The 26383-nt window shown below is 39.6% G+C and overlaps 1 protein-coding gene across 1 annotated transcript in view; it reads right to left on the reverse strand.

The window, feature by feature from the left end:
- Positions 1–1020: 1020 nt before the first annotated feature.
- The window catches only part of mpzl1l (myelin protein zero-like 1 like), a 29597-nt gene continuing 4234 nt past the window's right edge, over positions 1021–26383 (reverse strand). The window contains exons 2-6 of the mRNA XM_050039087.1: positions 25566–25747; positions 18846–19056; positions 14905–15034; positions 8610–8715; positions 1021–5888 (exon numbers count right to left, since the gene is read on the reverse strand). Coding sequence (XP_049895044.1) covers positions 5793–5888; positions 8610–8715; positions 14905–15034; positions 18846–19056; positions 25566–25747 — 725 coding nt within the window. The 3' untranslated portion in view covers positions 1021–5792. The remainder of the gene's footprint in view (positions 5889–8609; positions 8716–14904; positions 15035–18845; positions 19057–25565; positions 25748–26383) is intronic.

A 26383-nucleotide genomic window follows, 5' to 3' on the forward strand; every position in this document is an offset into this window, starting at 1 on the left:
AATAAATGAATCTTATCTTTTTTCTATTTTGAGCAGATGTTCAAGTTAGCTGATGAAATGTAAAAGGCACTAAATGTACAACATTCCAGTTTTAAAGACGTTAAACAGAGGCTAAGGTCATTCCGAGATTAACGAAAAATAAAAACAAAAATCACAGGGAATTTGTTTGTCTTTGATTTGCAAGACATAGTGCAGATTTTACAACATAACATACCAAACATTTCTCAAATAACATACAACTATTTACCATCGAAAAACACTAAGCACGCACTTTAAGACTCGTCTGGAGTGAAGAGTGCGACCTGCATTCACTCAACTTTGCGAAACCAACACACTGAACGTTGTGCGAGCTTGGTCAGATCGGATATCTTTCATAATTTATAGTTTACATCACAATTTCTACAACAGCACTAAACACTGCAACAAGTCACGATTAGGAGCAAAGCGACCAGCAGTAAAGGTTTGTCGGTATCATACAGGTTGTGTTTGATTTGGTGAATACACAGATGTACATGCTAACTGGTAAAGAAACAAACAAACATGAAACAACACAGAACATGAAGATGAAACACACCTGGAAGACTACAGCGCCTGCACTGCGTGGTGTCACAGCCACGAGTCGAGTCAGAAGGGACTGAATTAAGATTTTCTTCAGCGAGAATGTAGATGTGAATGTAAATAAGTATTTAACCCAAAAACAGAGACCATTTGAAATAAATTAAAGCTTAACTCTGCCAGAAAATACTCCGGAGAAAGTTTAATTTTTGGTTTGAGTGTAGAATTTAAAATAACAGTAGGACACAGTCAAGAGTTATTGTTAATTTAAAGTTTCCCATATTCTGGATTAATTGCTGTGATATTTTTTACAAACATTCATGGTTTCCGACTGATGAGAGGATAAATCCTAACAACTTGGTGGGTCCTGACTTTGAACGTAGCTTCCTCTAAAACAAATGACCAAAGTCCTGGAAATGATTGCTAACATTGCATGCTAACATACTCTATGCTAGCATGTTGTGCTAAGACACACAATGTAAGCTCTCAGGCAGGAATGTCAACATATTTATGCACGTTAGCAAACTAACAAGCTAAACATGACATTTTTGCTGGTAGCATGCTAACATACTACATGCTAGCATGCTGTGCTAAGATACCCAACATTAGCAACACACTTTGAACTCTCAGGCAGGAATGTCAACATATTTATGTTAGCATGTTAGAAAACTAACAAGCTAACAATACATTTTTTTCAATGTTAGCATGCTAACATACTAAACACTAGCATGTTGTGCAATGACACACAATGTTAGCAAAACACTTTAAACTCTCAGCCAGTAGGTTACTTTTAAACATGTCAACATACTAATGTTAGCAAACTAACAAGCTAAACATTGCATTTTTCACTGCTAGCATGCTAACACACTACAGTACATGTTAGCATGTTGTGCTATGACACACAATGTTAGCTCTCAGCCAGGAATGCCAACATATTTATGTTACCATGATAGAAAACTAACAAGACAAACATTACTTTTGTTGTTAGTATGCTAGCATACTACACCCTAGCATGTTGTACTAAGACACATAATGTTAGCAACACACTTTAAACAGTGTTTTCTTTTTCATTGTTAGCATGCTAATATACTAAATGTTAACATGCTGTAGGCACATGGGGATTTTAGGATTGTAATTTGTGTTGCATGTTTTGGTTTTTGGTTTTATATTTATTGGCTTTATTGGTGAGACAAAGACACGTTTCCTTCCCTGATGGGACAATACAGTTCTCTTCTATTCTACTGATTGCATTTTAAGGTGTGTAGTGAGCTTCACAGCCATTACTGCTGCAGTCTTTTAGTCTTGTAAGGTACATATCGTGAGCACAGTGGTGCATGAACCCTTTGAAATTAGCAGACAAAGGAAATCTACATTATCAGTGACATTCACAATGATACAATCAACTCTACTTGGGACAGGAGTAGCCAGCAGCAGTAAGTTAAATCAACTTGGGCAACAAAATATTCTCTATCTTGGATGTGTTTAAAGCTGCTATAATCAATACTTACAAAACAAAAATGTATTAAACTAACCAATCTTTTGGGTTTAATGTGAATGTGGCATTGAAACAAACAGCCTTATAGCTCAAAAAATGACAGAAGGAGCTGCATCTGACATTCAGATCATTAATATGGCTGAAAAACGCTATGCCGTGTCGAGATATGGTGATGTAATGGCATCCTGACCAGAGAATGAAGTCACACAGTCTGGCCGCATGTGCATGTGAGTCCCTGTGAGAATGTCCACCTGGGTAGCTAATTGACGGCACTCTGCACTGCACTCATACAGTTGTTATCACTGACAACAGGACTGTGTCTTCACTGAAATGTAACGCCCACTCTCTGGCTCCCCAAAGGTTGACAACTCTGTCTGCACTGTTGCCGTTGTTAGCACTGTTTATTGAGTTAGCACCGTTAGCTGCTAGCCGCCGGCTCAGCGACCTCCATGTTGAGAATCATATGCTCTGAATGTCGCAGACAGCTCCTTTCATTTTGTGGAGGTTGTTTTTGCACACTGTTGACTGAAGAAAATTTCATTCAAGCCATTTTGAGTCGATAGGCTCAACACTTCCTGCAGGCACTGTAAACATTGGTGTGTTCGCTGACAAATAATTAAGACTTTAAAAGGAAAGACGAGAAAACATGAAGCATGCCACCAACTTTCTAGACCTCTACAGCAAACTACTTTCCTTCTCTGGAAAGACATCCACAGCCACACCACACTGGAATGAGTTACAGTAAACAGCACTATATCTTACATGAGCAGGAAATATATACAAATACTGGTCAACATGGAAATTTACTGCATTCGGAATCACAAGCTGAAGCTGAAGGCATTTAGACTGGTTGCAACACAAATATCATTCTCATAGGTAACCACACCGTTAACAAACAGAATCATAACATAAATTTGGCTTTTAAATGCTTCAAACAAAATAAAAATCATACAAATTTGGAATGCATTTTAAAGCTTAAAAGCATCTGAAAACAGAAATATTACTTAATGATATTAGATATTTGGCCCATTAGTTTAAAAAAAAAGAACTTTACACAATACATAGATGGAAAACAGGATGGATATTTTCATAATAATGGTTGTTATGTTAGTAAATTGCATGCAAACAGTGTATTTAGCATTCGTTTTGTCCAACAAATGAGAGCTCCCAGTTTTCATAGAAGGAGATATTTCACCTCAGTTTAACAGTTTAACATTTTGTTTTCATTTCAGAATTACTCAAAACTAAGCTGAAATAAAGCCCAGGTAATTATCACTTTAAACTTCTTTTTTATTCTTTTGAATCACACCTTTAAAAAGGCAGAACACAAAACCTCTACCTGGGGTGCACTGCCTGTTTGTTTACATGCACTTTGAATAAACAAACCAAAAAAAAATACAGACGCTCAGAGCAACCGTGGAAACACAAAGTGCTTAAAGAGCGTGTTCCACTGAGGTGAAAATCAAACGGGAGGCAGTGTCTTTAAAAGGTACCACAACAACATGCCAGGACTCTACAGAAAACTGAAGCATTCACAGTAATACAATGTCAGACGTCGTCTTCTGCGTCACAACTATCTGAGAAGTACCAGATTTAGTCTGTAGGTGTCATCATTAACTGCATGCAAAGTTACTGAAGGCAAATGTAAAAGCTAACTCTACATTATTCGCCCCGACAAAACAAGATCACTATGGAACTGCCCAACAGTGGAGATGAACTGTGGCTTCAGCAGCCTGTTGCACCAGCTTTATATGGAGTGTCTTGAAAGAGTAAAGCTTTAATTTTACAGAAATAGGCTTCAGCATAACAGTAAGTTATAACATAGAGCTAAGACACAACGTAAAATGTGAAGCAAGTGTAACGCTGGAAAGACACTGTACAGATTAAGATTTTTATTCCACGTATTATTCTTCCTCGTCAAACCCTGGCACCTACATTGCCCATAATGCCACTCCGCCACTAACTGACTGGTCTTGAATTCAGGTGTGTTAGGCTAGTAGCGGGTAATGTGGCCTGCAGCCTTTAGCCATTATGCATTAGTGCTCTTGAAGACCTGTAAACAGGCTTTGATGTGAGGCTTTGGTGTGCTGCGACTAATTTTAAAATCAGGGCAAATTTCCACCAGAAAGAATCTGTTAATGAATAAAATAACTGATTTAAAGTTTGAGCAGCTCAGTGGTCTGATGCCAAACGATCCATTATTTATTGTTGTGAGCTGCTTTAAATATTATTGGGCTGCATAGATATATTACACGTATCTTTTATTCTGATATATTTAGACTTGCCAATGATTTAATCCCACAATTTGGACACAATCCTACTTAGCCACTGGAATCTAATTCTACAAATAGTACAATACTAATAATATTAGTGTAGCCTAATCAGGTTTAAACAGAATAAACACACATGCAGCTGTCACGCAGACTTCTTCCCATCTTACAGCCATTCATTTTGTCCATGGTCTTTTTGTCTTCAGTACAATTACACAAAGTAACGCTGCCTTTCCCTTTTTAAATTAACATTATTGAGGACGCAGCCACCTTGTTTAAATAAAAATGATTGGACATCGATCAGGCTTTCTGTGTGGAGTGTGAGCACCCAAGTCATGAAACGTTGAATCATGACTGAACCGCACAGTGTAAGCACAGAGCATACAAGATCAATAAATCATATAATGTCCATCTAGCTTTACTCATTCCTGATCAACCATTCTCCAAACAGACTGATGATGAACATTTTTCTTTCATATTTAAATTGGGGTACACATTGTTTGTTATAGTTCCCTTTATATTTTGTGGTCATTATGACATGCGCGTGTGATTTTTAGGTGCATTCACAGGACCGGGGAATTCTGGCTTTCCACGACAGTAGTGTGTCCTTCATGAGATATTTTAATGGTACGATAACCGTCTTGGAAAATACCGCAATTTCATGGTATCACAGTATTACAGAATTTATATTATCATCAATCAGAATTACCTTTAAAGGGATAAAAACTGAAGGGCTATTGTTGGTTCAACACAAGTTTTATTACTTTAATTGAAACTTGAAACCATTTTGTTAATGTCAGTATGTGTAAGAAGTCTATCCTTTAAAAATAACTAACATAAAAGGTGAGATTCTTCGATAGACAGAGACATAAATAAGCAAATGTACATGATATGATAACCGTCAGCTTTTATATCACGTTACAACCCTAGTGTTGTCTAATGTTAGCTCGTTCACATGCAACAGGATAAACTGTATTTTTTTAATTCCTCACCTTCCCCCAAAAGTTCGTCATGTCAATTTATGCAATGTGATTAGTTTCGATTCATGTACGATATGTGCGTAGTTTTAGTAGTGATAGTTTAACGTGTTCAGCTGGTGCAACAGCCTGCAGAACCATTCGTAGGCACAAAGCTACAAATCAAAATAAAACATCTTAACATGTGGAATGATATTGATGAAGGCATTCGTATTTTGAACAATTTAAAGGCTGATGGAGTGATGTAGTGTCCATTAAAGTGTTTCTTTGCTTCAGTTTTTTTGTCTTTACAACAAAAGCACATGGAGACATTACTTTATCATATTAACAGCATCATGCTTTCAGAGGACAAAAAGATGAGAAAAAAATAAAATAAAATTTTGCACCAATTTTTGTCCCTGTTGATATATTCCCACCCTTCCCAAGAGCAGCTGATAGAGAGGTCTGATACTTTACTGTGTTTTTATTTTTATGCTTTTGGTCCCCAGTTCCTCTTCAGTTTTTACGAATGTCAGCGTAGACCACTGGCTCCATCTTGTGGAATGAGTTTTTGCTGCCTGAGTGATCCAACTGGGCATATATCACCGGGCCCTGCAACACAAAGAGAAAAGGGCAGAAAAGAAGTCAGTAAAAAATACAAATATATCCAGATAGAGCAAATGACAGAGAAGAATCTTCACACAGTACTGTTCAAAAGTTTGGAATCTCCTGCCACAAAAGCTTGTTTGTGTTCAGTCAGATGTCTGAGAGGACTACTACTACTGTTATTTTGTATGAAGAGCCCCTTTTATACTGCCTGTCTCAGACGGGAATGTTGTGGCATTATTCCGCCTTGCCACTCTGTATAAAAAAGTAAGAACACGGAATGGGGGACAGATTTGTCTTGTCTTTAAGCCGGCATCAGAGGCAGCAACGTATTACATGTCTGACCCACTGCCAGGAGATTTAACCAGCTCGCAGCAGTTAGCAGCTAACTCAAAGAAGAAGAGCAGCTGTCGGAAATGTCAGCAAATTGGGGAGTCAGTGAGGTGCAGGAGCTCCTTACCCTTCTGTACAGGACAAGAGCAAGTGCCATAAAACAGGGACGATGAATGATGATTAATGCCATGTTACGCCATTGTTATCATTTAGAAAGCGCTGCCTGACGCATATGTTACATCCCTGCAATCCAGTCTACTCGGAACTTGGGGGGGGGATCTCTGTCATGGAAAACAGCGGCAACGACATGCAACAGAACAGTCATTCAAGTCGGAATTTCAAGTCGGACACTTGGGCAAGATCCACCAAGCCTGATTACGCTGACATAAAGAAAAAAAATGTGCAAAGACGAGCAAAACAGATGACTTATTTCATCCGCTGTTTCACCTCACTAATGGTTATAGCTGGTTTAGGTCCTCTGTAGATTCTTGTGAAGCTCATAAATTTGCCTTACAAACATCAGTTTGCTGTCAGCATCCATGTTTTCCTGAGCAGATGCACTGGAATTATCGACTTCTGACTTGCAATGGATTGTAGCATATGTCATATATGAGGCTGATGCTGTTGTGTTACACATCATGCTTCTTTTGCTATCTGAAATTGAACACTGGGGTGGCATTATGTTGGTGTTAATTGGTTCTGTATAAAAAAGCAAAGCTGCCATAATGAAGGGACTTTGTGGCGGCCCTCTCTCAGGATCTCTGTATAAAAAGGGCGAAGGGTTTGTTTTGTACGTGGAGAACAAAACGTATAATGGTTCAACCAGACTGATGACTGAACGGGCAGAGAGAAACAAAGATCCCTCTTAGCAACAGCTGAATAAGGGAAATCACCAGTCACTATTAAAATTATTGAAGGAGAGAAAAACATCAATATAACAAATGATTCCAAACTTTTGAACAGTAGTGTTTATGGCGAGGAGCTTTGCTTTTTAACTACTACATCAAATTTAGATTCATACACGTGATTAAACATCTATCAAGATAAGTGTTTTGATATTTGCCAATAAAACTTCTGAACAGCAAATGTCTTAAATTTTATGTAATGAAAGAGTTTCTTCCAGAGTTTGACGCTGCTTAATTAGTGATTAGCCACAAAAACAAAAGGCAAAAACAGTCTCATGCACACAGCTGATTGTATAAAAAGTACAGCTGAAACAATTAGCTGATTAATTGATTAGTGAATCTACAGATAATTAAAGGGGAACTATTTTGATAACTGACATGATTGTTTTAGTCGCTTTTTTGCAGCTAATGTTTTTATCACCAAGTTATAAGTTTAATGTTGTGTTCACACCAAACGGGATGCAAATTTTCACGTTGCATTAGTCACGGGATTTTGTATGATTTTGAATACTTTGCGTTGACTTACTTCATATGCGCTAACAACTTGCGCCATATGACATTGCTGAATCGATAAATAAACTTTCAGCGCTATGGCCTCGGCGTCATACGTCGTTAGAGGATGTCAATGCTGATTGCCTATCCCAGCACTAATTTGTCGCCTAAGTTCAGATTTTTCCAACTCTCGCGAATAAGCGCATGACGCGAAATCACGCTACTCCCTTCTTTCGCACCGCTTAAGTTGTTTATTTTTGCATCATTCGCGTCAGTCTGGCAAGAATTTGCGTCTGTCACGTCTTTACATTGACTTAATATGTAATTCACTAGCGCATATTGTTTTATTTGCGCCCAGTGTGAACACTAATATAAGCTTGTGCTAATAATGTTAGCATGTTGTGAATGTAGGGAAAACATATCTAGTATAAGACAACTGTTTTATCGATGAACCTTGTGACTTACAATGGAGCTAAATTTTATGACGTTACCTTTGTTAAATGCTGTTGATGTTCCTGGCTTCATATGAGAAGAGGATAAGTCCTCTAGATGCTAGGCTAATTTATGCAATGTAAAACATCATAGGCTTATGCTAGTAACATTAGCATGTTGGATCTATGGGTCTAGTATAAGACAAATGTTTTGTTGATGAACCTTGTGAGTTGTAATGGAGTCGAATTTTGTACTTCTGTCAAGTGTGTTTTGAATCAATCAAACTGATTTTCACAGAAACTTGATACAGTGGCATTTCATTTTTGTTTTGAGGGATTTGTTTGTTTGTTTTGTCTAACAAGATATAAATAAACTTAATTATTTTTTTCTGTTCGACTCTTGTCAAGGTTTTTATGACTGATATGAAACAAATACTGAATATGACAATGAATCTATAGACAGGGATAAAGACCCAGTCTGGATGAGTTTGATAAACAACATGGCTGCAACATTTTCCGGCTGAGACGGTGGCAGCCAGTGGATTTTTCCATCCCCCAGCTCCTACCTGTAGCGGACCCGAGGGAATGGTAGACCTGGAGCCCTCCAGGTTGGACTCCACCTTCTTTCGTGGTTTGGGAGCCTGAGAGCTCATGCTTTCCAAGGTCGTACATCTATTTTAGGGTTACGATTTGCCGTGGTGACGAGCAATCATTGGTGCACAGTCAAATGGAGACGAACACAAATAATGGGACACAAGACAAAAATAAAACAATGAGAGGTGAGCACATGAAACACTGGATGCAAACAAAGTGCAATGCAGCTCCCAGTGGTTGGGCAGGAAGTAGTGACTGGGAGGAGACTAGAGGTGCACTGATAAAGATCTGACTGGTGCTGATGCAGCTTCCAGATTAGGGCTGCAACTAATGATTACTTTCATTGTCGACTAATCTGAAGATTATTTCTTTGATTAGTCAACTAATCATTTTTATCGAAAAATGTGTTAAAATGTTGAAAAATGTCAGTCTGTCTCTCCCAAACCCCAAAATTATGTCATCTAATGTCTTGTTTCTTACTCATGCCAAAGGGTTTTAGGTCACCGTCATGGGAGAGCGTGCCAATATTTGAGCGTAAGAAGCTGCAGTAAGAGTATTTTGGGGGATTTTTATAGTACTTTTCAATGAAAAATGACTCAAACTGATTAGTCGACTACTAAAATAGTCACCGATTATTTTTATAGTTCATTAGTCATCAATTAGTCGACTAATCGTTGCAGCCCTATTCCAGATAATAACAAATACTGTAGTTATACACACTTTGGCACGATTGAAAAAATGGAGGACAGCCAATAATTTCCTGGTGTGATTATATTTAAATGTTTTGCAGTGCACACTGGCTTCACAGGTTTAATAGGCCTGAAAAACATCCCTACTTGGTCACATAATACCCAATTTTGTGTTTATTTTTACTGCTTGTTTGGTTTATAAAATGGACTGGTGGAATTAGTCATTTTTTACCTAATTACAATTTTTTTGGTGGCTCTTTGTAATTTTCCTTTAAATCCGTCTCCCTGCACTGAAAATCAATTGTTGCTCCTTTCTTGAAAAGTGCTTTAGAAATAGAATTATCATTATTATAGCATTATCACTGGAGCTGCAACGATCAGCCATCGTTTAATGTCATTTTTTGAGCAAAAGTACAGCTTATTTTGCTTCTCAGATGTGAGAATTTTGCAGCTTTTCTTTGTAATATGTAATAGTAAATCTGAAAATATTTAGGTTTAAAGCAGCTGATTAGTCAAAACAAGTATTTTGAAAGTGGTTCCCAACTGGTCCATCCACAGGGTCCAGATTTCTCCTTGGTCATTAGTTCAGGGTCGACAGAGTTCCATATATCCAGCATCATACTAGCGTTTGGCCATGTCGTCAAGCTAGTTTTCTCTGTTAGTCACTCACTTTACAGCAAGAAATGGCAATTTAAAATAAAAGATCTGTGCTGGAAATAAATGTGTTTTTTAAAAACATGACACGTTTGCGAGTCGCTTGCAGATGTTTTATAGATCAAACGAATGAGAAAATAACACTCAGGTTACTGTAACAAACGGTATTCTAGGGGTGCCGGTGGCTTAGTGGTGGAGCAGGCGTCCCATGTACAAGGCTGTTGCCGCAGTGGCCTGGGTTCGACTCCAGCCTGTGGCCCTTTGCTGCATGTCACTCCCTCTCTCTCTCCCCCCCTCACGCTTGTCTGTCCTATACATTAAAGGCTAAAAAGCCCCCCCCAAAATATCTTTAAAAAAAAAAACAAAAAAAAAAAAAAACGGTATTCTGAATGAACTCTAAGTTGATGGCAGGCCAGTTTAAACTTCACTGTCATCTCGTTTGTGTGATCTCTGCAAGCTGGTGCCTGTACTCAGCCAAAGATTGTTTATGATAATAAAGAAGCTTCAGTCTCTATCAACACTGTGAAAAGACTGTTTGAAGAGAGTTTTTGAGGTTCCAAAAAATTCCAGAGTGAGACACCTTCTCTCAAGCGATTTGCTTCGCATCTGTTTAAGGAGTCGCATTCTTCCAGTTTAACTTTCAGTCATATATCTTAAATGATTTAAGTTTACAAACGTCATATTTTTTAACCAGCACTTCCGGTACTCGGATCAAATAACTTGTAAAATAAAAGGTGTGTCAGATTTAGCAGGCTACAGCTGATATTTTAATGTGTCAGACACATATTTAATCAAGATTTAGGTTAATAAAAGTTTTAGAACATACAATATTATATATGGCAAATGTTTAACAAATATCAAAAAACTTGAATCAGGGTCGGGGCCAGAAAAACCTGACAGGAATATTTTTAAGTCTTGTAAACTGGAATTTGGGGGGTTTTGAGCTGTTGGTGGTCAAACAAAAAAAAGCTTTTTGAAAACTCAAATTTCCAGAATTATAGGTATATTTCTCAGAACACATGTGACATCTGAGTATTGACAGCCAGCCCAGGGAAAACTTTTACCCACTGTGGCCATTCAGTCCGAACGCCTATACAGAGAATTGGATGACATTCCACATCTTTGCCTGAAGAGGAAGTAAACTAACCAGTGCTCCCTTAACATACTGAATAAATAATATTATATTGTTGTTTCCTCCATATTTTTTATTTCCTTTTATAAAAAGAACCAAAAATCAGTTGAAAAAAGTTAAATAATTTAAATTTCACAGCTCTGTGCAGCCTTGTTTGTTCACTCTTTTTCATACTGCATAGGAACACTTAAGACTTCACTTTGGCCTCTGGGAAATTATGTTATTTTTCTCTATTTAATGATGTTTTTCCTGACCAAACAGAGAATAGATTGATTTAGGAAATATATTGGCAAATTAATCAATTATAAAATTAACCTTTAGTTGCAGCCTGACCATTAACTGACTTGTATTTTGATCATTATTTGTATCAGTCCATCCATCGGCTGTTGCAATACATAAAAATCAGATTATTAGTGCACCTCTAGTAAAGACAATGTGTAACAGTTTGTACAGTGAGAGAGGCAGTTTAACTCACTTCAGCTACGTGAGCTTTATAACGAGCTGTTAACATTTTGTCATCAACATTTAAAGGTGACAGAACAACATGACACCTTGAAACATTCTGTTGACCTGACATGTTTCATTTAAAAAGAAAAGCTGGAGATGAAGGGACACACATGAAGAAGACTGTGGTTAGTTTGCAGTGTTAGAGGCAGAAGATGATGAACAATGACTGGACAACATGCTGACGAGCTGACGCAACAAGCTAATCATTCAGTGCGTTTACATGACATTAGAGAAAATCTATCTATTGTGTTAGTCCAACTAAAACCGGACTTACATGTAAACATGTTAGTCCGCCTGAAATCGTACTAAGTCGAATTCCCCAAAGTCGGACTAACATACCCAGATAATGCGATTAGCAGTCGAACTCCTCCTGCATGTATACAGTCAAACTGGCCGAGGTGCTCTGAGCATGCGCCACAATGCCTGCCCTGGGCTTTGACCTTGACATCGAAAGCATTAAATGTGTAACAGAAGAAGAGGCTGGTCACAACATGGCGAAATCTACATCCAGAGACGCGCATTTTTGGATGGACAAGGTGTTCAAAGCTGTAAAGTTGTTCACCATGGTACCAGTTAGCTGGTAGCCAACTTGTTTGTCGATTGTTTGGTCTGTGACGTAACAGGTCAACCAGAAAAAGGTCCAACACTAACAAGCTGGGGGCATATCACCAACTATCATACCGGTGTCTGCGCATGCTCCAGTTTCCGCCCCGGGCTTTGACCCGGAAGTCGAATAGCATTAAATGTGTAGCAGAAGAAGACAGTAACAACATGGCGAAATCTGAATCCAGAGCTGTGCATTTTTGGACGGACGAGGAGACACAGTTCATGCTGTGTCAACTGAAAGAGTTAAATATTTCGAAGTACATCTATGGGAGGAAAACTCAGAGTGGCAACCTGTTCAAAACAGTAGCACAACAGCTGGATGACGCTCGATCGTTTGCTCTATGACATAAAAGGTCAACTGGAAAAATGGTCCAATACTAAGAAGCTGAAAGGGGTTTATGGACGAACGAGTAGACACAGTTCATCCAGTATCAACTAAAAGAGTTCAATGTTTAAAATACATGGATGGGAGGAAAACACGGAATGGCCGCCTGTTCAAAAAAAGTGGTGGGAACAGCTGGACGATGCTCGGTTGTTTGGTCTGTGACACAACAGGTCGACTGGAAAAAGGTCCAATACTAACAAGGTGAAAGGGGGCATATCGCCACCCATCGTAGCAGAGTCAGACATACTTTGGTCAATAAATCGATCTCTCCAGTGTTTGTATACAAGGACAAGGCTACTGTCCTTGTCCTTGTCAATTAAATTAAACTAAATAGCCTAATCGAGCTGTAACCGTAGATCCACTTAACTGTGCATGTAAACGTCCTGAATGACACAATAGACAGTGTTGCTGTGAGGTTAGTTGTGTTAACAAACAAATATGGAGGAAAGTGACCGGCACCAGTGAAAACAGAAATCCCCAAAGATCGCAGCTCAAACCATTCAACAGCCAAACAGCAGCTGTCAGCCATTTTCTTACCTTAGAATAATGTTAATTCAACACCTCTCACATTTATGGGTCAATACTTGGTTCTTTCATTGAGATGAACAGAGCAGGCGTGGCTGCAGCATGCCAGGTAGACATGCTCAAACTACCGCGAGCACACAGAGCAAACTAAGTCTAGCTTTTGACCATGTCTTTAACAAACATGTTAATAATTAGTAACAATATCTGATCATCCAAAAACAGCCCAAAACACACAGTTCTTTAAAACAGAGAGAGTGAACCCTGCACCCATGCAGAAAGAGTTAGCGAGGGGTTACAGTCTGATGATTATATCTCTGCAGGAGTAAAACATCACTGGAAATAACAGGAGCAAAGATTCAGGAGACCAGCTCAAACACACATGAGGCATAAAATCCATCTGAGAAACTTACCTTACATTTCAATAACATTAAACACCAAGAATACGTATTTCTGATAAGCTTAGTTTCATCGACTTGTTGAAAACGTAAAATAACATTCAATTCCAGTAATTAGAGCAGTTAGTGTGTGTTACTTTTCAATAACCACATGGCTCTTTAAATATTAATGTCACATGTTGTCTGTAACAACAACACTTTACAGGTGGCAATGTCAAATACTCATCTAGAAATTAATGCCATTTTAACAGTGGAAGAAATATTACAAGAAAAATAATAAAACTGGCATTAAAATGTACATAAATATTCTGGTGACACTTTACATTAACTACTCAATTTATGAGCAGCATTAAAACTTTTAATAAATTATTATTAAACACACTATAATGCAGTTGTACGCAGATATAAAGGGCATTTTCAGTGTTTATTAATGTAAAGTATTTGCCAACAAATCTAACAATCATACTCTTTCTCTCTCTTCCTCGACCTGATTTATATATTTTGGTATATATTACACTATATTTATTATTCATTAGATATCAGACTAGTGTTGTCAAAATATGATTTTATATATATTAAGACCACATTTTTAATACTATGGGGGGAAACTGACTGAGGACAGAAAATTAGATTTTTTTGTTTAAAGATAAATATAAAGAGGCTATAACATGACAACGATGACTTCACGTTTCTTGTTCAGGCGCAGAAAACAGCGAAATGACTGCAGATAACATCAAGAGAAAGTGAGGAAGTGCAGCTGGTAAAAGTGAATCAATACTGCGGAAAATGAGTATTGTAACTAGGGCTGCCCCTACCAGTAGGAGTTTTGAAAAAGATAGCGCTGGCCTGGACACTTGACTGCCTTTGCAACGAGGGGAGGAGAGAGACAGCTAACGCCAACGTAGTTGTTTTTGCCTTCTAGTGTGGACGGAGATATTTTGTAAAACAAAGGTTGTGTGGACAGAATATTCTGAAGAACGGAGGAAAATATTTTAAATTTTAAAAATATCTGTATACGCTTAGACGGGGCCTTAATTCTCCTTTGAAGAATATTAATTTCACTTTTACTATATTATGATACAAGATCATGGAGCAGCCTCCACTAATTGTTGCCCACAGGAGGATTCATAGTTGCTGACAAATACATTAACACTTTTATCTTCTTACAACTACCTTACAGTGTGTTATAAAGTATTAATTTAATGTTTATATACTGCTTATAAATACTTGATGGGGTAAAGCAAAGTAACACCAACATGCTCGTGGACTTCAAATTACTTTAAATAAATTATGTTGTGTCGTCGTACTGCAGCGGTGTTACTGTCACCAATCACTGACAGTCCTTCTGCCTATAACACAAGACAGCACACTCACCCTTCATATTCATGGCGGTTGTGAAGCACCCTCATGACAATGCAGGCAGCTACAGCGATGAGGACGAGCAGAAGTAAAGCACCACAGACTGCTCCGACTATCATGGCGGTGTTGCTCTGAGGAAGAGATTCTGCACAAACACAACAGGGACAACTCTGTGTTAGTTTTAAAGCAGAAAGCTGACATTTCTGGAGTCTGCGTACATTTAAATCTCTCCTGACTTTCTGTCTTTGTTTCAACTGTCCTTTCCCCAAATGCTTTTTTTTCCCAGCACAATCTCAGATGTATGTTTGACTTATATTGTGAACTTACCAAAGTAAGACAGGTGCCAGAAACTAAAAATGCAAGAAAAATAACACTGGAGCCTATAAAAATTAACAAATTTTTAGATCTAATCTCTCAAAATATTATTATAAAACAGCTAAAGATTTAAAGATATCAAACTGGTATATTGTTATATTACCTCAACGTTTAATTGTCCCATTTTTATAAACTGTATCTAATGTATATCTTGTTCTATACTATCTAGATTTACTTTTTTTTTGGTTAGATTCTTTTTTGCTGTTAATCCATTTGTCAGATTTGTTCTGGAGCTAAACATCTAAATATTTTATTATATGTTGTACTGTGTGTGATTATATATGTGACAACAGAACTTGATTTGATTTAAAAATATAAACACATTTATGCACAAAAATACAACAGATTTAAAATACTAACGATACACCAATTCATCCGCTGAACATCAGTATCTGCCGACATGCCTTCTTGATGGCCAGCGGCTCGAAACTAAGGGCTTCCAGGGGACGAACATGTGTTTGGGATGAACAGTCAGGATGCCGTGGGAACAAAAGGCCGCTAACTCATTTTTGTCGCGTCAGTGGATGCACCCCATTGTTAACCTGATAATGCTACACCATAAACAACAAATCTGTGTTAAAATCAGCAGGAGGAGAGGTGGTTAACGTTAGCTGTTAGCAGCCTGTGGCCGGAACCAACAGCTGACGGGTGTTGCATTGAGTTGAATTATGATGCATTCAAGCTCTATTTTGTATTAGCCGAAGGATGATGTGTTTAAATGTAGTCTTGTAAAAGGTAGTTCTGGGCAAGAAACCTGAATAAATACAGTTGTTCTAACGAGAAATATGTTTTCACAGCAAAAAAAGGCTTTTTAAGCAGTTTTTTAAAGGTATTTTCATGTGGAAGGTTATATTAAAAGTTGTCTCATAAATTTGTGTGGTTAAATTTGACTCAGTTTTACAAACGTCTTTCAAAACACATTTTCATGTCCACCTTTCTTTCATTGTCTACATAATTTCGATACTGCGTGAAAGCTCCACATCAGCACATGTTGTTGGTTTTCTCAGCTGATCTCAGCAGCTGTGTTACTATTAGACATAAAACATGGTCAGGTTCAAAGCTGGGAGTGTCACTGATGTGTGGCCATTGAGCCGGAACAAAAGATCTGTGTGTTTAGGAAAAATACTTCAGCCATTCTTTGTGAGAAGTAAATAAAAATTCCTCTGCACTGCTCACCTAGACAACAAATGCTAGACAGAGAAGTCCCACCTGGAGGGTGGGGCCACCACTGGTGAGCCAAAAGATAACAAGCCATCACATGCACATGTGGGCTTCATGTAACTGAAAAACAAATAACAAGAGTACACCTGTCGGGACAGATTTTACATGTCGAGTTGGACCAGATCTCACACTGCCGATACACTGTTTCCCATGAAGCTCCAGGAATCTGCTGTGAGAGCGTCATGAACACAAAACAATTAAAGAGTAATCCAAGTTTTACCGTGACCACAGGAAACGCTCTATTCTGACTGGCAGGAAGCTGTGGATTAACTTTTAATAAGCTGACAGCATAACTGCACTACGACACAGGTGTCTGAAGTTCGAAGTTTAAATCAACTCACTGCTGTGGGAGGAAAGAGAGAGAGAAGACTCTATCAACCACCACAGAGATTTTAAAAAAAAACATTTAAAAAGGGCTTAAATCCAATCAGCACTTCAGCATATGACATGAAAGAGAGACAAGGGTTATATCGGGTGATAAATTACAGGTAACGAGTACCAATACCCAGCCCCTATGACTAACAGTGATGGGCAAGTTACTTTCAAAATGTAATGTATTACATATACTAGTAACCTTCATTTGAAAGTAATAAACTATTACTTTACAATATTATTCTCTGTGTGGAATAATAAGCTACCTTTACACTACTTTTGCATTACTTTCACCAAAATAACAGGCATTAGGCAATGGATGAGGGCTATGTTGTTTCACAGCAGGTAATCAAAGCACAGAAGCTCCAGTTTATTTAAAATTCAGTGCTGCACAGGTCTGATCTATTCATTTGTTCACATACAGTGGTTATCACTTTATATTAAAAAGAAAAAAAAATGATGAAGAACAACTAAATAGCCTCGACCCTTTTAAAATAAATGAATATCCTTGGACACAGGGACTGGCAGGCAGAGCATCAAAGTCAGATAATAAATAAATGTTGAGGTTAGCAGAACAAAAGGATTGGCATGTGAGGCAGTTTGCATATGCACATGATTTCTCATTACATAACAGAAGTTTTTTGTCGCTAAACATTAATTTGAATCTGCTGAGGATATCTGAAATTATAAAATGATGCCAGTTAAGGATTATTTTACAACATCTGGCCGTGTGCTGCGAAGCCTCGAAATAATGCAAGGAAAGATACTTAGACTGGTTGGAGGAGTAGCACTGAAGTACAACAGAAGCATTTTTAACGTGTTTTACGTCTTTCATCTTGCCTTGTTGGCTGTTACCATGCAGCTCGTAGCTTTATGCACAGCGTGTGTTTACGGCTCGGGGGAAACACACAGACACACACTCACGGAGCAGCGAGATCATGAGTGAGAACCGAGAGGAGGAGAGGAGAAGGAAATGTGTCTCTTAACATTATCATTTATGGCTTTGTATTACAATTTACAGTATTTTAACTTAATAAAAATTAAAAACAGTTGTAGACGGTATAGTAACAGTCAACACCTTCGCTTGGATCCATACCAGTAAAACAAAAAATACGGTGTACCCTCAGCACTCTCAACAAGCACTGTTACAGCACTGCCCTTTTTCTGCAGTGGCCCAATTTTATTTTCCCAGGCAGGAATGGAACAAGAAGAAACAGCCACAACGTGCTGATTAGATGATGAGTTGCACACAGGCAACCGGTTCTACAAGGACGCCTCCGACACCATGCTTACCAAGGTAAACAACTCATTTTACCATCCAGTTGCATGGAAAGACACTCATGCTGTGTATGCATTGCTCATCATCACATTGTTAAAAGTCCCAACGCAGAGGATCCACTGTTTTTTTAAGGTCTGACGTTAACATCTGGTTTTTACACACCTGATAATCTGGGTTTAAAGGTGACTAAAGTGAGATTTAAAGAAGGTTTAAAAGGCAATCCCATACAGCTTAAAACTAGATTTAAAGCTTGGTGCAGCAGCATTTTAAGATAAACCATGACTTAATCAAGGTTTTAATTAATCCTAGGTGGTGCAACCAAACCAGTTTCCAAAATGGCACCTCATCTGAGTAAAAAGCATCACTGACAGGAAAAAAAAAATCCCCGTTTGCCTGGAAACATGACAGATTTAGCACAATGAGACAGAGTGCAGGCTCAGACAGCGTTTTCACACACCGCCCAATCAGCGTGTGTGTATGCAGAGTCAGTGAGTGGGTGAACACAACTGATAAGTGAAAGGCCAAGGCCGCGATCCTGCTCATTCCACAACAGGCAGGTACATTATAAAAAACCCATCTTGTGTAATCACAATCTCCGAGTATTCCTGCCTCAAGCTGAAACTAAATTATCTTGGAGAACAAATCCTTTATATTAAGTATAATTTAATTAGCATTAATCTGATTTCAATTTGAAGAAGAAGTTACTCACCTTTCAGAACGACCCTGAGCTCCGTTCGAGCTGGTGTTCCCGTCACGTCAGGCGGGTTCTTCACATCACAGAAGAAGGTCCCGTTGTCGCTGAACTGAGCAGGACTCAGCTGTATCGAGACGTCCCTCTTGTTTATGTCTCCAATAAACTGCACCCTGTCTTTGAACTCATCTTGTCCTGGGAATCCTTTCCCATTGGAGAAGTAGAAAATCTAGGCAAGGAAAATAAGTACGTCAATTATTAGAACATTAATCAACAACCATTTTCATCATTTCCGGCTTCTTAAATGTGAGGATTTTTTTTGGTCATATATGAAGTAAATAAGGATGTACTAATGCCAGTTCATTAACGTCGGAAATTTGAGGATACAGAGTCAAATCTGATACCTTAATTTACTCAAAGGAGCAGTGAGTAAGATTGTAATAGAGCTGCAGATTTCAACCAGCTGTAACTTCTCCCTGTTAGAATTCCTTCAGTCTTTTTTGTTCAGGAGGTTTTTACCAGGAGCCATATTAGCCGCAGAGGTTTCAGACTGGGTGATAAAAGCTCTTAAAGAAAATGAATAAAGCAGTTTCAAGTTACAAATCAGTGTCTGACCGATGCTATTCGGCATTTCCAAGATAGCGGTTAGCCCAGCACCTGCTAACATGTGTTCACTTTTTTCCCCTGATACATTAAGATCCAGATGTTCAGGAGGTTTTTACCGGGAGATGCGTTACCCTCAGAGGTTTCTTTCTCTCTGAAACAAACAGACCTGTTGATTTTAACTGGAAAGAAAACACTAAATTAGCAGGTTCACATTTAAAAAATCTGTTTTATCGATGCTGCTCATTGTGGAGGGGCTGCTAACTAAAGTGGCGGTAGAAAAAAATAAGAAAGGCCCTCTCTAGGGCCAGTGTTTTGTTCGTTCGGTGCTACTGCAGAAACATGGCAGTGCATCATAGCTAACTGACGTGGATGCGGAACCCCTTCACATGTACATTTAAACTAGGGATGCGCGCGATTAACCGTCTAAATTATGTGTCCATGTGTATTTGCTAGCTGCACAGCTGCTCAACTTACAGTTGCAACTCTGCCACTATTTCCTTTGATGCTTTGTCTTTAAAGCATGCTGCATTTCTACTGGTTGGTTAGTAGACGTAGGTTGTAACAGCAGTCACACAGTGAGATGGTAACTCTCAGAATTTTGTCCCAGGCTGTCTTTGATCGCAAGACCGTGACATGGGCCATCCTTGAACCTCTTACTGTGCGACGTAGGACCACCGTTTTAGAGCCATGACCAAAGATATTGCCACGTTTCTTTCACGTTGGTCATCTTTCATCTGGACAACCCAAAATCAAACAGTGTATACCAGGCTTTAGAGTCAAAACAAGCAGGGTTTGTATAAATAGGCCTCTCTCACAGCAGACATTTAGAGTTCTGACAGTGTGACAGTGAGCCAGCACGCACAACACAAGGACTGCCCTGACACTGATGTCAGACGGCCTACATCTGCACGGGACAACAACACACAGCTGTTTATGAGCAACACTGAAATCATCCGAGCCTGTTGTTAATAACCAGATCACAACATGGAGAACATCCATGAACGTTGTGTTATTTCTTGCTTCCCCTTTAACATTTGTAGAACAGTTTCTTCATTTCTAAAACTCAAAACACATTGACATGAACCAACGCTGCTGTCATAAACAACAAAGAATGGATCTCTGTCAGTGATAAAGCAGAGTCACAGCAACTCTGACAAGTAGAGCTTAAAAAAGGATCGCCTGATTGCCCGGGGCTGGTAAAATGCCACGCCTGGTTGGTAAATCTAGTAAAAAGAATTTAATACATGTTTGTATGTGGAGCTGACGATAAAAGTAGTAAGGAGTGAGCCACCGTGCTTTCTTTTCACCCCTGTTAAGAGTTGCACATGCGTATTCAGTCACTCGCAAGAAAATTTGGGCGGGTAACGACAAAGTTTATGAGCCGAAGCAAAAGGGAAAATTCCAATTTCAACAAGTGGTTCCCAACTGGTGCAGCCACAGCATCCAGATTTCTCCTTAGTCATTAGTTTAACATCCAAACATTTCAATATATTCAGCGTCATACTTGGCCATGTTATCGAGCTAGTTTGCTGTCTCTGTTAAACATCTGTCTGTTATTTACTCACAGGAAACGACACACCAAAATAAAAGCTCTGTGCATTCACTGTACTTCAAAATTAAGTGTGCTTTTTACAAATTTGACACGTTCACGAGTCACTTGCGGTCCATTCAGAATGGACTCGTGACCCACCAGTTGAGAACCACTGCGTTAGAGGATGTGGGGAAACTCCAACTACGTGTTGCAGACACTGCAGCCAGTTTGAGAGCAAGGTGGATAAAACAGGGCTGTTTTTTATAGGCAAGTCAAGTTCCCGGAAAACGTTGATGGTGTGCCATGACAAGAGCCAGTGGCAACTCACTTGCGTGGTAGCTAAAGGCTAGTTCACATTACACGATTTTCACCGCGGTTTTGACGTCGCAGAGGATCTTGAGAGCCACCTTGGGTCGGTGTGAACAAGCCTACGAGCTGTGACTGGGACTGGATATCTGGCATGCTAGAAAACTGGAGAAGTGTGACACAACTGACAAAGAGCATCAGCCAATGAGAAGCGGGATACGTCCCACGTCTGCACGCAAGAGGACGGAAGAAATGTGAGGAGGACAAGTCGCAGGGTTGCCAGGTCCGCTTATTAGCCGCAACTTTGGGCTTGTTTTTTTGGTAAAGTCACAAATATTGGTAGTCGGGTTGCAATATTTTGGGCTTGTTTCTAAAGTGGAGTTGCTTATTTGGGCTTGCTCTCTAAACGGCATCTTTCTCTATATATCCTTCGCTTCTTTTGGGCTTGTTTCCATAGCCCTGGTTGCTTGTTTCTCTCCCAAGATCTGGCAACACTGACAAGCCGGCAAGCAACAACAACAATGGCGGCGTCCACAGGATCACGGGGAGCACATTGTGTTTGGACCCAGGCCATGGGTCCAAGAAACACACGTCGCCAGTATGAACACTCAAAAGACTACGATAGTCTCCGCGATGCAAAATCAGGGTGAAAATTGTGTAATGTGAACTAGCCTTAAGATGGCTGCCGACAACCCCTGCTCAAAAAACCCAGGTACTGCGGCGTGTCCAGTAGCTCAGTGGGCGTCCTATGTACGAAGGCATTGCCCTTGCCGCAGCAGGTGTGGGTACAATTCCGACCCATGGCCCTTTGCTGCATGTCATCCCCTTTCTCTTCCCCTTTCACACTTAAGCCTGTCCTGTTTAATAAAGGCAAAAAGCTGAGAAAAACAAAAAAAAAACTTGCAACTGAATTTCACTCCTGGTCGATCTGGTGACAGGTGACTTGTATGACTGCAGCTTTTGTCACCATCCGACCCCCCTCCACTCCTCTGCAAAGGACTCACTGGTGTGTCCTGAGACATTTTTGAATTTCCAGGGAGTAGGCACTTCAGCTGAAACTCTGGGGTTTAGTAACTCTTTAACTGACTTCTCCAGGGACTCAGAAAAGCAGCTGAAATACAGCCAAATTCACAATATTATTGTTCTCATAAATACTTCCTGTTAACCAGCATTCATTCCCAAGCTGCTGCACTGCTGTGATAAAATAATCATTCTATAATCGTCTGACAAAATCCCCGTACACAATGAAATACCAAAGTGATGTTTTAAGATTTATACACTCTTTGGGGGGAAAATGTTGTTGTCTGGGCAGCATTTACAAATTTAGCCGGCTTAGCATGGAGATACTCCCAAGTTGTCAGTGCATGTATGTGTTCTGGCATGACTTCCCTGCATTTTCAAAACCCTACGGCTATGTCATTATGTTTGCAGGTGATCACAGTAGACAGGTAAGAGGCCCCCACCCAGCCTGACTGATCTGTAAACAAAAAGGAGTAGGTACTGTGAGCAGGGACATGATCCGCTTTACAAACTCTCTACGTTTCATACAGCAGATGTTGCTTTCCACGACATACTGTTGACATGTTGCTTCAAATGTGACATAATGAAAACGCCATTAAATGTGATCTGAAGCTCAGTTGAAGGGACACTCTTCAGCCGGCTCTGTATCATAACATGAGTAGTATGTGTAACTGACCTGTGGTAAACTTTCCTCAATCTTACCAGCGCCCAAACCTCCCTGCTCATGTCCCAGCTCAAATGCGGCAAGGATTTCCACTGGCTCTAGGGCTTTTGCTCCAACTGCAGATTGTACTTTCTCATTTTTGTATGCCCATCACCACGGACACAAAGCTCTTTTTGCTTGGGACTAGTATCACCTGGGGACTTCTGATAATTTGCAATAAAAGCGATGGCCATCTGTGATCTTAATGCTGTGTGAACATGCCACAGAGGTCATGTGGTAGCATTAGTCCCTTGCGAATCTGCATCTCAGCAATTTCGTGTCAGATTTAAGTTTTCTTCGCATGTCGTTTCAGCCTCTTTCCCACACGAGAGTACTGGATGCTGCAATGGCAATTAAATGGAAAACGGTTAACACTGTAAATCGCTACTGGCGGTGCTGTGTAATGCAGTGGTTTTAAAACTATTTGTTTCAAGGGCACCAAAGGGCAAACCAAAATCTCTAGGCACACCTGTATTCATATCTGTGCACAGGGAGCAGGTAGCTTTCATGATACTGTCTACTGTCTACTGAAACTGTCGTCTTCACTGGTGCTCTGTTGTAATTTGCTCCGTACAATAAAGCGATCCATTGTCCCACTCACAGCTTTCTCCTTTTAAATGTTATCATCCCTCACACTGGCTGCCAATCAGGGCTTTTGATGTGTCACACACTTATGATTCCCACACATAGGTTCCCCACGAAGGTTTTTTAAATTAAATTAAATTACACTGTTTAGCTAGAGTTTGCCTCTTTATTAGGAAATGGGTGCCACGTAATACTGTTACACTCAATTAAAAATTCATTCATAACTTTTTGTATAGGCCTGGTTGAATATTGACATGATAATGTGTGGTTATCACAATATCCCACGGCACACCTGGATTGCATCATGGCACACCATTTGAGAACCACTGGTGTAGTGCTTCTGTGTTTGTAGAGTTGAGTTATCCTGTGTGGGGACACGGGGTGGAGGGGGTATGGGTGGTTAATTTCTAAATCGCAAGAGGTCCTCAGGTAAAATGAGTCCCGTGCAAATGGGGCTACAGAGTATAAAAGTGGATCGGGAGTTTGCAAAAACAGACCAAACACCAATCAAATGGTAAAACTAGGCATTGCTGATCAAATATAGGCCAATATTCTGTTGCTGTATTGCCTATTTCTCACCTAAAAGATTTTCAGAAACCTATTTTAGTGCTCTGATTGGCTGCAATATGAGAATTTGTGGATGTCCTGCGGACGCCATATTGTTTCCTGTATTGTGAAAACGGAGGCTGAAAAGATCAAGATCAAACGGTGAAACTATTACTGCGTTGACCATTTCTCGCCTAAAATGTTTTCAGAAACCTATTCTAACTTCCTGTTTAAGCCTATCAACAACTTCTTTGGCCCACAGTGGTATGAACAATAAGACTGCCAGGAGATGCTGGCAGCAGGTCAGATCAGATGAACACATTGATCAGAAGACTAAACTAAAGTTATCGTGTGTTGTAGGAATATTGCAGGTCCAGAAAGTATAAGTGACTCATAAAGGTCCAGTGATGCATATTTGCTTTTCTCCATCTGATGGACTATGATAAAAAACCTGCCTCAATTATGTCTGAAACCACATTTGAGCCATTAACTGTAATTTGAGATTGTTTGTCACCAGCCAGCCACCATATTGTTTCCTCCCCACAAGAGCATTTATTGGTCCGGTGCGGCGCAGTGCATTCAGGTAGTTGTAGGTTTTCTACCTCCTGAGCAAAAGTAGACGCCACTTTCTCATTTTTCTCTCCTCATGTATCTCAAATTTCAAAAGTATCTGCGTCTTTCTCCCGCATACACACCACAGTTTTCTTTCCAGCAGTTAAACACTTCTTTAAAGGTGAATCTCCCGTTATTCACTAATCAAATATTGTCCATGTACTCTCATAATTTTGGGCACTCAAGTGTCTTAGATTAGTTCGCACTAACAGACTCACAGTCATATGAGCAATTAATCATGTTCACTGAAGCGGCGGACGACAGTTTTACTACTTGACAATAAATCTTAATTGTTTGAAAAATCACATCTGTGGTAATCACCAACACCATTTGCCAGAAACAAATCAATTTACTTGCAGTATAAACACTGTGTGGAAATAAATCCCGCAGCTCACATCTTTAAAACCCAGTGTTTGCAAAAGAGCTTTGTGAGACAAAAAGAAGAAATAAACAGGGATATTAAAAGCGCACCATGAGATATAATAATGATGCTCGAGCAAGATTTAGATACAAGATAAATGAAATGAAATCAAACAGAAAACAAACAGAGATTACACAGAGATATGATGACAGGAGGGGGAAGAAGGAGCAGGAACACAAACGCACAAATAAAATAAACAACATACAGAAGAGATAAACGCCTGGCACTGAGACTGAGTGAAAAATGAAAGTGTAGCCGCCTGCTGCATGTTGAAACCGTGCCATCACAGTGAGTATTAACCCCGAGGAGCAGCTCGTCATGTGTCTCCACAGATAAAACAATCGCAGGAAAACATCCTGGAGCTGTGGGAACTCATCCCCACGGCGGATGCGACCAGCAAGGACTCACCACGTATGGCGCTTTGGAGAACTGATTGTCGGGCTGACTCGACTGGAAGCTCCAGGTCACCGAGGTGGAGCTGCTGACCACTTCACTGGACTTGAAGGTGCATCGAAGAGTTCCCGTGGTGCCGTTCTGCATCATCACCTCAGGGTCGGCGTGTATGTCGATTGCAGATGAAGGTTTTGTGACTGTTGATACAAGAGGGGATGAAAATAAGTTTCCTGGAATTAAACTGTTGAATGCATCATGGTGTAGTGAGTCGAGGGAAACACTGTGGGGAATATGTTACACAGCTTCTGCATATCAGAGGGGATGTGTCGTGTTGTTTCAGGTACATGAGAGACAATGAAACAGAGTCCAGGAAGTCCACTTTGAGAAACAGATAAAAGACTTTAAAGGTTTCTTCGACATCAAAACACAGTTTGTAAAACTCACAGGCAGGTTTTTACAACTCTGGAAATAACAACGATAACAGAGTAAACAGCAGAAAAACGCCATTCCTGTTACATAGTGTTCTTGCGTCTATTTCTATGTATGGTCCGTGGGGTTCCCACACATTGTCATGGAGAAAATTTCAAATCATTTCAAGGACCCATGAAAAAAACAACAATAGATTCTTCCCCCACTTGCCCAGCCTTTTTTAAAAAAACATAACGGGTTCAAACTTAATTTAAACATAATTTCAGCGTGCTGGCTACATGAAGGGACAGAATGCAGGGACAAAGTACAAAACGTTGTCACACATTGATGCAGATTAATGCTACAAAAAATGAATGTGCTGTTACGCTACATTACGTGGAAGGTTATCCAAAGAAGATTACTGG

The sequence above is a fragment of the Epinephelus moara genome, chromosome 3 (assembly GCF_006386435.1).
Source record: "Epinephelus moara isolate mb chromosome 3, YSFRI_EMoa_1.0, whole genome shotgun sequence".
Classification (NCBI taxonomy): Eukaryota; Metazoa; Chordata; class Actinopteri; order Perciformes; family Serranidae; genus Epinephelus; species Epinephelus moara.